This window comes from Chelonia mydas, chromosome 3, assembly GCF_015237465.2.
Source record: "Chelonia mydas isolate rCheMyd1 chromosome 3, rCheMyd1.pri.v2, whole genome shotgun sequence".
NCBI classification, from domain to species: Eukaryota; Metazoa; Chordata; order Testudines; family Cheloniidae; genus Chelonia; species Chelonia mydas.
The window spans coordinates 201540307-201553921 of record NC_057851.1 but is presented as its reverse complement, the minus strand read 5'-3'; the positions used below and the strand labels follow the sequence as shown (position 1 = coordinate 201553921).

Sequence of the window (13615 nt, the reverse complement as noted above, 5' to 3'; positions counted from 1 at the left end):
GAAAACAGCTCATGTTTTAACTCAGAACGTGGTTTGTCAGACTTTCTCTTTCACTTAGTTTTCACGGGAACGGTAGTAGGCAAAAGGAAGTCCTGTGGCCTGTGCTATGCAGGAGGTCAGACTCGATGATCACAGAGGTCCCGTCTGTCCTTAACATTTGTGATGGAGGGTGGGCGGTAGGAATAAGACCTTTGCCAGCTGTTCCACTTTAAATCTTGGCATGTTTACCCTAGTAAGAAATAACATGGGGCGAGGGGTGCTTGGAGGCCCTGATCCTGGAGAAGTGTGAGTAACTTTACACCTGTGAGCAAGTAAACATAGTCTCGTTCGGCATTCATTTTAACATTTCCTTGTAAACACGGACAGGTTACGGGACGACATGACTGTGTGTGTGGCAGACTTTGGCTTGTCGAAGAAGATCTATAGTGGCGATTATTACCGCCAGGGGCGCATTGCTAAAATGCCTGTCAAGTGGATTGCGATTGAGAGCCTGGCTGATCGGGTGTACACGACCAAGAGCGACGTGGTATGTACACCAGGTGCAGGGTCCCCGATCCTACCGTCAGAACTCCAGTCCATGGTAGAAGCGTGTAATACAGCCAGTCGTTGGAAATGTTGATCGCTGCGGGTGTTTCTTAGCCCTCTGATTTTCATATTTGGATTGTTTTAATCGGACTGTGTTGTTTTTGGGGTGTCGCCTACATTAGCTTCATTTGTTTTTGTATCCTGAAAATGGAAAAGCCAAATAAATGAAAGCATGAGGATTTGACAGTAAACAGAGCCACATTGATGCGTGGTGCACAGATCTCTCTTTGCTTGTAAAGGCTCCTGGAATAGGTTTATTGAGTGAGCCACTGAGCTATTGTAGGACATAGCATGTTATTTCCAGCTTGGAAACATATTCACACTATGCATATAATTATCCACATTATGCAAGATCCTGATGGACTTTAGGAAATGACCTTTCCCCGTGAAATGACTCATTCAGTCCTTCTGGAAATGTCATCTTAATAGGCTTTCCCTTTGTTCTTTGTAGTGGGCGTTTGGGGTTACGATGTGGGAGATAGCCACTCGAGGGATGACTCCGTACCCAGGAGTGCAGAACCATGAAATCTATGACTACCTCCTTCACGGTCACAGGCTGAAACAGCCAGAGGACTGCTTGGATGAGCTGTGAGTATTGATGTGGTACATTCGTATATGTGGACTCACTTTATTCACAGGAACATGTTTGCACTTGTCAATCTCAACTGTTTCAGTAACACCCAGCCTGTCAGCATTTACCCTCGCTCAGTTGCAGAGTCCTTGCTACGCGTCATTCTTCACGCTCTTCCCATGGTCTTGTGGCTCACTGTAGCTAATTGGACACAGCAACTAACGGCTGTCATGGATGTGGGGCTTAGCTTTCAAACGTGAACTTGGCTGAAACTTGGGGAATAAAAAGCTCTGGCTGAAAGCTTATTGACACAAATTACTTCCATCCATTTCTCCTTTACAAAATGGCAAAAGAAACATTTGGGGCCAGATTTTCAGACATTGTAAATTGAGGTAGACCCACTGATTTCAGTGGAATTGCACTGATTCCCACAAGCTGGAGGCCAGAGCCCACTGACTGCAGTGGGGCTCCACGGATTCACACCAGCTGAGGATCCGGCCCTCGGTTTTTAGGGTTTCTGATGATTTCGGCATCAACCTCAGACAAAAAGGTTTTAAAAATTTGAGTTTTAAAAATTGCAAGCCATGAGCCTTTAATTGTGCAGGGGTTTAGTGAACAGCTGCTTTAGAGGGACACGAGGAATGTATTATAAATTAATGTAGAGTTAATCGGCATATCAAATCAGTCTGTAACTTAACTCTTCTAAAATTTTGCTTCAGCTTGAGGGTGTTCTGGCTGCTAACTACCCCAGGCTGGAGTTGCCAAGAACTTTGTAAAGCCCAGGCTGGGGGTGTGCACTTGGAGTCTGGCTCTCAGGAGCTGAGATGCTGCCACGTATAGGGCTTCCCTAGCGTTCCCGAAGGAGCTGCTCCTGGAGGGGATCTTCAGGGGGCATGCTGGGTGATACTGTTCACGTGCGAAATCCTGTTGCTTTAAAAGGAAACTTGGATGATAAGGGGCCAGTTCTGCTCTCGAGCTCTTGTGCACAACCCCACTGAGATGTTCAGCATGGGCCCTTCTGTCCTTAGCATCTGTAAATCTATGGAGAAGAGACCTTACAATGTGGGTGAGCTCTGAAGGCGTTTTAAATGTCTGGGCAGCTCACAGAGGGGTTTGTATTAAAAGTTGGCTGAACTGCCGGAGTTTCTGAAGAATTCTTGTGTGCAGTCACAGCTCAAAATGTTTAAAACCCCCACAGGCCAAGGGGAAACCATGTCAATAAACAGGCCTCTGGAAGTTACATAATAACCGTCCCTAAAAGGGAAGCGCTCAAAGATAGTGGCCAAAAGCCCCGACCTCGCTAAACAGGCATTCCCTTTGCAAAGGTCTCTCCTGCTCTCTCCCCTTCTCTGTGCTGCTGCAGCTTGGTAGAGAAAAGCAGCCCGTCTGCGAACTCTGCCTGGCACACAGCTAGAGCCTCCTCTCACGCTCTGGCTCTGGGCGCGCTTGTTGGAATTTAGTCGCAAGAGTAAACCGGACCGTTTCCCCACCGCCTTCCGTGCCGTTGTAACCATTGTTTGGCAAAAGAGCTGCATGGAAAGTGTGATTGCTGCCAAGTTATGGCATCTTGGCATGAATTCAAGCCCTGAAGTCGTGGTTTTGTGGGTGCGCTATTTTAAATGCCCTTCCCTGAAGCGAGTCATGAATAAACCGTTGATTTGGATCAACCTCTTAGATGGCAGACGAGGGCGAATGTCCAAGGATTAATGGTTGTAATGTGTCACTGTTAATTTCCAATTAGTTATACCCTCCAGTGTGCACACAAGGAACCTGCTACACTGTTTCTCATCAGGAGCAGATCCAGCAAAGTGCTACGTGCCCTCAACTCCCAAAGACTAGTTGGCCTGTAGCTTGGCCTGGATCGCTGCACTCTCGCTTGTGGCATCCGGCAGTACCTTTTTTAGTATTGTATTTGGGGCACTGAGGTCAGTAAGCGTCAAGTCTTAAAAGACATGATATCTTCCACTGTTGTTTGCAGCCTCGCTGCAGCCATGTTGGTCCCAGGATATTGGAAAGGTGAGGTGGATGAGGGTTTCTTCACCCAGCAGGTCTTAAAAGAAACAAACGTCAACTAATAATCAATTAATGATACAGAAATCCTTGTAATTGGGCCCCTGAGTGTAGTTGTCTATAAAATTTAGAGAGAGAGAAGGTGGGTGAGGTAATATCTTTTACTGGACCAACTTTTGCTGAGGTACAAGCTTTTGAGCTACAAAGAGGTCGTCTTCCAGCCTGGGGAAGGCAGCAGAGCGACTGAGGTAAATACAGGTTGGGGCAGATTGTTAAGCAGAAGGGGTAACGCAGGTTGGTGGCAGTCATTTGAAATGAGGTGGGCAGTTGCGGGTTACGTAGCTGTGCCTAAAGGGTTTGAGCAGGACAATGCTGGCAGTGTTGTAGCTGTGTTGGGCCTGGGAAATGAGAGAGGGTGTATCTCGAAAGCTCGTCTCTTCCACCAGCCTCGCCCACCTTGTCTCTCTCAAATTTAGAGGCAGCCTGGAAAATTGTTGGTTTTGTTTTTTTTAAAGGAAAAATGACCCATAGTTAAACTTTAAGTTGTTTTCAGCTGATCAGGGAGAGAAACGAGGGTTGATTAACACACTCTTCACATTCTAGTTTATACCAAAAGAGTGAAGAGAAATGTGCAGAGCATCAGAAGACCATAAAGAAGCAGAGGCATATCTTTGCTTTCAAAAAGACTCCTCTCTTAGGCCCTGCCATAAGGTACTAGCTGGCCGTGTGCTGTCACTGCTGATGTCCTGGGTTCAAATCCCTCTGCCAGCCCAAAGGGGTCCGTTTCAGTTGCACTGAATGTAAAGATGTCTTCCCACCACCCCAGTGAAGGAGTTAGCTTCATTTTACAGACGGGGAGAACTGAGCTATAGAAAGGTTACAGGTCACCGGCTCAAGGCCACCCAGTGAGTTGGTGTCCGAGCTAGGATTAGACCTTCACAATTCCTGGCTCCCAGTGTTGTCCTAGACTATTCTGCTTTTCCTACCGCTGTCAACTTCTGCGACTGACCGTACTCCAGTGGCCAGTCAGTGATGTCTCTGTGAGCAACAGAGCGCATGGCAATAGTGGATGTGACAACAGCTGCCTTTCCTTTCCAGCCCGGAGTCAGCTTTTGTTGGTCACTGTAGGTGGTGGCCCCGGAAAGTCTACGCTTGCCTGTCCCCTCCGAGGTAGAAGAGTTTATCTAGATTCCTCCTCAGAACACTTTACTCGGAGGACATTCCCGTCCCCATCAAGCAACGAATACTCTGCTGCCCCTGGGACTCGAGGGCGATAAGAGAGGAACTCCGATTGCAGGAGAAAGATCTATTTATAGATGTTGGTCAGGTGCTGGGCAGAGCCCCCTAGTTGAGGTTTGCTGTTAAATTATGGAATCGACCTCTTTGTTGACATGTGAAGAATGCAGCGTATCTTCCCCCAAGTGACACCATTTGCTATTGGAATAGCGATGGAATATTCTGAGAATTTACAAGTAAAATAAAGTTAAAATTAATATCACAAGGACCCTTTAAGGGCTGTGTCACCTTGAACCAGATCCTTTTTGTCCTGTGTGGGCTCAGCTGAGGCATTTTCTAGCTACACCAAAGTTGGTGACTCTGGAGTACACCTTGTCTCTCTCATAGTCTGGGCCCACCAGAATACTGCATAGGCCTATAGCAGTAATTTTGGAAGATAAATGGTTAGGAGCAATGGTGATTTTTCTCATAAATGAAAGCCTCTCCTTCAGCAGAGCCCGAAGGATGAAAGGATGCTCTCTTTCAGCCACGGCTGTCCTGTGTGTCGTTCAGCACCGTTCAGTGAACAGTGCAGCTTCCTGAAGAACTGTTCTATTTCCTTGTGCTTTCAGGTATGAAGTGATGTACTCCTGCTGGAGAGCAGACCCCCGGGAGCGACCTGCATTCCCAGAGCTAAAACTCCACCTGGAGAAGCTATTGGAAAGTTTGCCCAAAGTGAGTGGGTCTGAAGACGTCATTTATATCAACACAAGCTTGCCGGAGGAGAGCGAGGAGCTGATGGAAGAGTCCGAATTCCCTCAGACAGACGTGGCTCTCAATCCCAGTTACGTAACTGTGTCCCTTTCCCCCAAGCCAGACACCACGGTTGTCACTGCAGATGTCCATGAAAGTGATCAGCAGGAGGAAAGGTATATCTTAAAGGGGGAGACGGACGAACAGACTGGCAGCACCCTGACTCTGGAACAGGGGCACGCCCCTCTTCTGCAGGGCACTGTCGCCCGGAGCGGGGCCACGTGGTGTCCAGCCAGCCTGATGCTGGGCAGCTCGTTAGGAGATGAACTGCTGTATGCAGATGACTCTTCTGAGGACTCTGAAGTTCTGCTGTGAAACGAGAACTGAGCTATTCGGAGGCCAGACGTTTGCAGCGAATGTTTCACTTGGCGTATTTGTGTCTTACAGAAATAGCATTGTAAGGTGACTGGGCCATTCCAGCCATCTAGCGAGTGGCCAAGGCAACACAAGCGATCTGAGTTTGTACAAAGTGATGTCTCTGTCGATCGACACCAGAGAGTTGGCAGGATTATGTTTTAATAAATCACAACCTGTGGTGGTCTATTTTATTTCTTCTTCCATTGCTGTCTTGGAATTGGAGTCTTTCCCTCCCCTGCAGCCGTTCCCTACGTTATAGCTCAGTGTTAAAACCCTGGTGTTCATGCTCTTTTCTCTTTTTTATTAAATGGAGTAAGTGATAGTTCAGTCTTGGGATGTTTCTGCTGTTTAAAAACTGCATGAACAGGGGCTAACAGTGTCCGAGCTGTAGTTACACTGTCCCCTGATACACAATCTGCCCTGCCCATGGGATAGAGCTGTAGAACTGAGCTCAGGATTTGGTATTTGGAAGGTGACTGGTGAAAGGGCTGTATTAACAGGTTACAGCCCTGGCAATGCTGTACGGTGCCCGATTGGTTCACTCACGCGCCCCCTCACCTCCTGCACAAGCGCCAGGCAATGCAGGGGCTTCTCCCGCGTAGCGTTTCCCTTGTAGGAGACAGCCCAAGGCGGCAGGGGTGGAGGCAGGCCGTAGCGAAGGATGTAATGTGCACCGTCCAAAGGGATTGTGTGGCAAGCTCATTTCCTGCTTGTAGGTTGCTACGGATTCCGAGGAGCCTCCCAAGTGTAGCGTTCAGTCCTGTCCTGGAGCTCATGCCATTAGAAACCCCCTGATCCCTGCCTCACCCCCAGAGCTGCTGGGTCAGAAGCAACAGAGAGCGACTGAGCAGTGCACCTTCGTGGGCTGTGATCAGATGGACGTGGGACAGACTGACCTACGCTGTCCTTCGCCCCTCGGAGACAGTCAGTTGATGTGTTTCTGGTAGAGCGTTTGAACCGTGCCGAGGAGCCGTCCTGCTGACAACATGAGAACAGCTGAGCCGGGACCTGGGGCAACTGCAGTGGGTATTTTTCATTTATTTTTTTATTTTAGAGCACATAGCTAAAATTTCAAACCTGGAAATCTAGTTTGGCTCCTAAATCCATATTCAGGCACTGGAATAAGAGGCCAGTTTTCAGGTGCCCAGAGCACCTGCTGCTCCGCTCGCAGGTGGCCTGGAGTATCAGCACGTCAACAACGGGAGTAGGGCACCCCCCAAAAATCAGGGCATTTATTTTGCATCAACCTGGGTCTGGGAGCCAGCCTAACTTCAGGCGAGTGCTGATGGTGTTGGCTGCCAGTTTTGGCCCCCGGTTCAGCAAAGCACTGTGCCATGTGCTTAATGAAAGTCCCATGCTGAGCCTCCGTGGAAATCAATAGACCTTAAACACGGGCTTAACTGCTTTGCCGAATTGGAGCCCGCACTGGTGTGGACCCAGTTCAACAAGGCCCTTTAGCATGTGCCCAACTTTACGCAGGTGAGTAGTAGCGTTCATGTTACTAGGACTTCTCACTTAATCACAGTTAAGCATATGCTGAAATACCTTGCTGCACTAGGGTCTCCGTGAGTGTCGTTCATGCTTCCTTCCCAATCTAAATTATATGTATTAGTACCAAGGTCACCACAAACTTGCAATCACAGCAACATCTGTCCAGTTTATAGAGAGTTGTTAAAGCAGAGAATGGGATCACATTTTTTGACAAGAATCAAAGGTCTCTTCTTTAATAAAATGCCAGCAGTGATGTCTGTTCCCTAGATTTGTCCCCAGCTGTGGAGTCGTGCTCTTTGTAAATCACTAGGAGTGCTTGCCTCTGCAGGGCCAGGGTGGAGTCTGACCCGAAGTGTGAAAAAGGTGGAACGTAGGTTGGAATCTTTGCGGTGTTGCCTCCTGGTCATATTGAAACTGTACAGATGCCAGGGGGCTATTTTTAGAGCACTCTTTGTTCCTTGTTAGGAATTTGTTTGCAGCTTTGGCCTAGGTTGTCTCAGAGTGAAACCCATCCAGATGCGTAACTCAGTACACCCTTTGAAGATGTACATTTTCACAGTTCAGCCGAAAGTCAGCATTTACCCAGTCGCACTACCCGAGACAGTGCCGTTATTTGCAGCTCCGGTGGCATCTCGGCTAGCCCAGGCTAGGAGCGCTTGGGGAATGCTGCCATCTCGCTAGCGGGGTGAGGCCGACTGGTGCAGTTCTGAGGAAGCTTTCATAGTTTTGTGCCCTGCTGTATGACTTGCTGTATATACTGTATTAAACTAGGCCAGCTCCGTTATCAGAATCACTGGACTCCGAGGCATGGTGCCAACATCCGTCACCCAGCCTGCCTGGAAAAAAGGAAGAGTCCATGGGAGACTCCTAGCCCCTAGGGAGCTGTGCAGTCCTATGGATCTGTGGCGGGCAGACCCTTGACGTCCACACATGTATCCAGGTCCCAAAGCCGGCTGGCTGGCTTGCTCTAGAAGGCCAAATGGGACCCCCGCTCCTGAGTCTGATGAGAAGAGGAGCTTCACAAAGGAAGCAGAGAGTGTGTCGATTCGCTCAGCCCCGCACCCAGGTCTGCGCTTCCCTCTCCTTCCCTCATCCTGCTGGGCACCTGTCAGCCTGCAGGTGGCACTGCACTCACTCCGCACTGCCCCACTGGGTTGGGGGCAGACTGGCAGACATGCCCCCCACAGTTGCTTGAGCCTCAGAGCTAATATTCAAGAGTTGGTTCATGGCCGAAGCTGTGTGGACCAAACTGCAGTCCTGACTTCAGGAGCCGCACCACGAAGCAAAGCCCCAGGCTGTGTACAGCTGGTTGGGACGACGCTCAAAACCCTAGTGTGGCAAACTGGGGGTAGCAATTGCTGGTTATTTCAGATAGTAGCCGCCTTTTGCTGCTTCCTGGGTAAACTGCCCAAGGTGCTGTGTGGCTCTGGGCACAGCCAGATGCTCGTCATGTGTCCGCATGCCGCCCGCCTGGACAAGGTGCCGACAGGAAACTGAAACCTCTGTGCGTCATCAGTATATCACAGGCCTGGGGGAGCTCCTGGGCAGGACACTCACTGGCTAGTGTGCTAGGGTCCTGTGTGCTCTTAAGCTCTCCTTGGTCTGGGTAGGGTCCAGCGTTGTCCTTTTCTTTGGCCTCTGTGGCACACTTCCTGGACACAGACTCTCCTTGTGTTCCCCCTCTCCCCCCGGCTTGTGTTCCCCCATGGGAGTGGGACCTCCTCATGGTCCAGCTGCCCTAGGCCCCCGGGGCCAGCGCTGACTCCCCAGTACAGCCCAGTAACCTCAGCACACCCTTTCCCAGGGCTCCACCCTTGTGGGCATTCTGGCTTAAAGTTTCCCCCTCCAGGTCCGGAGTCTTGAAAGCTGTACCACATTTACAAGCTGTCACTTTAAATGTGTAAGGGGATTCCTGGTCCTGCTTGCAGGCAAGGGAGCTGTGTAGAGAAATGTGCGAGCTGCGGCTTTTGCAGTTACTCTGCAGAAGCCATCCTAGACTGAGATGGGTGAGTTGTGCCTCTCTGCTTTACAGAGCAGCCTGCTTTGTCTTTCTGTGTTTTGGGTTATTGCGTGTTACCAATCTGAATTCAAAGCAATAGTGCCGTGTTGCATTGCAACTTTCCAGCAAGAGTATTTTGTGTTTTTATCTAACTTCTTTGCCATGAATATAACACCAGGGACTCGTGATAATTGAAGCACATAACACACTGGCTTGTGAAGGTTTCCAGCACAATCACTCTTTCTTTATTTTAGATAGCTGAAGAGAGAGACAGGTCCAGACAAATCAATGGAACACCTGTATGCATTTCCCTGCTAGGGTTTCCTCACTGCTCATGCGCATTCTCTGGGCTCAGGTCAGAGTCCTATCGGGTGTCCAGGGTCCCTCTCTAACACATGGCTTTTCCCCTCACACATGGCATCTCCTCTCCTTCCTTCGGCCAGCTTCCTTCTGCTCCTGGGCTCTTCTCCCTCTCTCTGAAATGGCCACCAAGAGACCCTGGCTTTTATAACCTCCAGTCCCTTTTGTCAGGTGACTCCATGAGCAGCCTCATAAAATAATCAAGGTCCCCCCACCAGGTGATCCATAGCTTAGTTACCAGCCCACCTGGGCAGACTGGTTCTTCTGGGCAGTAGCCAACTTTTTGTCCAAGGGGACTTCTCTGTGACTAGAGGGCCATCCAGGTTTAATGACCCTCCCCTGTTAGCCTGTCCCACCCCTTGTGACTTCCGTCCAACATGGAGGTAAAAAGACAGCACAGGAGACAGGTGAGGCCCATGTTTGCCTGTAGTTTGACAAAGATACAGATATACCGAGAGTTCATAATTGCAAACTGTCATTCTTAAGCTGTCCACGGACAGATTCCCCAGATCGTCACAGGCGATATATGAAACAGTGTATAAGAAACTGAAACCTATTTGGGTCACTATTGGTCAACGGTTCAGAAATCTGAGGCCTGTAGCTCTCCTGACCTGCTGTGTCAGCAGGGAAATAATGTACATCGAGCGTCACTGCTGGGAAGTGCAAAGTGGACCAGCTAGGAGAGGCCTTTTCTTCTGTGAGTAGAACATGTTTGTTTTCTGTAAACAGAGCCAGCGACTAGTCAGTCTTCTCGGCACACACTCGCTCTGCATCGGCCAGGAATGAAGTACCATTTACAAGGTCAGCATTAGCTTCTTCTGTTTGGTCGCTTCGTCACTGAGCCCAAAGCTGCAAAGGGAATAACAAAGCCTCTGGCTGGCTCTGAGATGCACTGAGCAAGCCAGGCCAGTCACTGACTGATTTATAGAAAACAGAAGCATAGTCCCCTCAATGCAAAGGGGAAAGTCCTTTCCCCAGCTTGTGTTTGCCAAGCAGTGTCCAGCAGTCAGGTTAGAGAGCTGCTCCTACAGTGGGCTGCTCTCAGTTGTGCTGGGAATGCTCTGCGGGTTGGGGTGAGCAGGGCTGTAAAGTCGGCTGTGCCATCTGCTGAGGAATCCTGGGCAGCTCGGAGTCCCCTTGGCTGGAGCAGCACAAGGGACAGTCAGTGACAGCCAAGGATCAGGCCAAGAGCGAGAGAGAACATAGCCTCTTCTGATTCTAGCTGTGTCCAGGGGCCGGTCTCTGAGCAGCCCCCTCCAGCATGGCCCATGGGGCAGGAGGCATAATCCTGTTCCTGAGCTGAGGACTCTGTTGTCTTGCTTTTCTGAGGAGAGATTTACTGAGTCTGCTTGTGCATTAAACCGGGTGTTGCCCACGCACCAGGGGCCGGGAAACAGATCGGGAGGGCAAATTCCTGAACTGTGACATGTTCCGAACTGCAAGTCAAAGTATTTGGCTCAGAAATGTCATTGCAAAAGGTATTTCCCCATTTATCTCACGTGGGCCCATGTCTGAGCAGACCCCAGTAACCCCAGGCAAATAGAAGACAGGGAAATATTAATTTTACTGGGCATGGCTGTGGGCAGTCAGCGGGAGCTCATGTCACTGCTCATAAGGAATCTGGACTCCAGGGTTTGCCTTCTGGTTAAATAAAATGCAAAAAAGCCCCAGGCGTGTAACGTGGAATGTGACCCTGTTCGTTCCCCATGCAGAGACATGCACTGGACCTCATCTATGCTAGCGCCAAGACCTTGGCTCCAAACCCCAGCCCCAGATGAAAACTCCAGCTCCTCATCATGAGCAGAACCCAGCTCCCAGATCTCAACACACCTGAAACACAGAATCATAGGACTGGAAGGGACCTCGAGAGGTCATCTGATCCAGTCCCCTGCACTCACAGCGGGACTAGGTATTATCTAGACCATCCCTGACAGGTGTTTGTCCAACCTGCTGTTAAAAATCCCCAATGATGGAGATTCCACCACCTCCCTGGGCAATTTATTCCAGTGCTTAACCACCCTGATAGTTAGGAAGTTTTCTCATGTCCAACCTAAACCACCCTTGCTGCAATTTAAACCTATTGCTTCTTGTGCTATGCTCAGAGGTTAAGGAGAATAATTTTTCTCCATCCTCCTTGTAACAACCTTTTATGTATTGTAAAACTGTTCTCATGTCCCCTCTCAGCCTTGTCTTCTCCAGACTAAACAAACCCACTTTTTTTGTTTTAAACTTGGCACCCAGAACTGGACACAATACTGCAGTTGAGGCCTAATCAGTGCGGAGTAGAGCGGAAGATTTCTCCTGTTTTGCTTACCGCACTCCCGCTAATACAGCCCAGAACTACGTTTGCTGCATTTCTTTCCCCCAGCAGTGTTACACTGTTAATACAGCATTCCTTGCTGAGACATGGCACTCAAGTGGCTGCAATGGACACTGGCTTCCGGGAGCTGAGTGGCACCGAGGGCTGTGCCCACAGGTGGGAGCATGCAGAGAGCAAACCTTTACTCTGGTCTGGGCAGTAAACGCTTGGCATGGACCGAGCTATGGAATCTCCCAGCTTGCGTCAAAGGGGCTGATAGCAACGGGTGCCACCAGGCTAATGACAAGTTAAAGATAAGGAGACAGAAGGGGTGCCCATTACCATCCATTTATTTTCTTTCAGATGCAAAGGAGCTGTGCACTCAGTTGTGAGAAACAGGCACCTCGACCTGAGCCTGGCAGGACAGGTTTGGCCCCAGTTTCCCCTCGTCAGTGGATTGTATCACAACTCTTGCACTTTGGTGTATCAGGCCCACGGTCAGGTCTGCTCGGGCCAGGTAGCTGAGGATCACTTTGAAAGAAGTGGTTCAATATACCAATAGGGTCCCAATGAACCAGCTCTCCTGTGTGTTGGTCCATCACCGTAGTTTGGTTAATAAGGCTGGGAAATGGAAGTTTCATGGCCTGGGCTATACAGGTCAGACTAGAATGATCCCAAGGTTCCCTTCTGGCCTTAGAATCCATGAATCTAAGCATTGGTGCCTAACTGTCTTGAGCAGGCTGGAGTCTCCTGGTCAGATCTAGACACATACTATGCTGCCATCCAGTTAGGGACCATGTTCCCTTGGAAATTGGGTTCTCCAGCCAGTCACTGGGTAGAAACAGAACATGGTTTGTGGGGGGTGGGAATTCTTCTGCAGCTTTACGGACTGACAAGCATAAGACTGTACCACGCTCCCCCCTACAATAGCCGTGACGCACACTTCACCAAAATGGGGATAGGTGCCAGATTTAAAGTGAGAAGTAGTTGATACCCCGTTACATTCATTGGGTCTCATACTTCCCTCATCACTTATGTGGAAGGGAAAAGATAATGGGAGCTGATGATAGACATACATTCCTCCTGTCCCTCACAGGGAGGGACACACATGGAACCTGCCAGCCTTTCTTCTGCTCCACTGTTCTCTGACGAGGTGTCTTCTCATTCAGCCTCAAGTTATGTTGTCAGGACTAGAGATCCCACTGGTGCAGAGCAAACCCTGTTTTGAAGTCAGCAAGCTCAGAACATTGTGGAAAGATTGTAGAGAGGAAATTTCTTGGTCGTCTTAGCCTGGCACAGAGAGTTAATGATTTAATGGGAAGAGCTATCACCTTCTGAGTTGGAGGGATGGAATTCCATAATGGCTTTCCCACGTGTTTGCCAGGGCTCCATGAGCCTGTTATGATGGCCGCATAAGAGCAGAGCACAGAAGTACCAGGCGCCAGGGAAAATGAGCAAGATGTCTAGTTCATAGATTCCAAGTCCAGAAGGGACCATTGTCATCATCTAGTCTGACCTCCTGTATCGCACAGGACAGAGACTGCCCCAAATAATTCCTGGAGCAGAGCTTTTAGAAGCACGTCCAATCTTGGTTTAAAAATTGTCAGTGATGGAGAATCCATCAGAACCCTTGGTAAGTTGTTCCAAAAGCTAGTTACTCTCACTGTTAAAAATTTACACCTCATTTCCACTCTGATTTTGTCTAGCTTCAACTTCCAGCCATTGGATGGTGTTAGACCTTTCTTTGCTACACTGAAGAACCCATTATTAAATATTCGTTATGTAATACTTATAGACTGTAATCAAGTCATCCCTTAACGTTCTCTTTGCTAGACTCAAGGAGCTCAATCTATGTACTTTATTACTCTAAGGCAGGTTTTCTAATCCTTTAATCATTCTCGTGGCTCTTCTCTGA

At 49.2% G+C, this 13615-nt stretch overlaps 1 protein-coding gene across 1 annotated transcript in view; it reads left to right on the top strand.

The window, feature by feature from the left end:
• MERTK (MER proto-oncogene, tyrosine kinase) overlaps positions 1 to 5742 on the top strand; it is a 61102-nt gene extending 55360 nt beyond the window's left edge. Inside the window, exons 17-19 of the mRNA XM_037896331.2 lie at positions 367 to 526; positions 1037 to 1173; positions 5014 to 5742. Of these exons, the coding sequence (XP_037752259.1) occupies positions 367 to 526; positions 1037 to 1173; positions 5014 to 5509 (793 nt within the window). The 3' untranslated portion in view covers positions 5510 to 5742. The remainder of the gene's footprint in view (positions 1 to 366; positions 527 to 1036; positions 1174 to 5013) is intronic.
• Positions 5743 to 13615: the final 7873 nt, after the last annotated feature.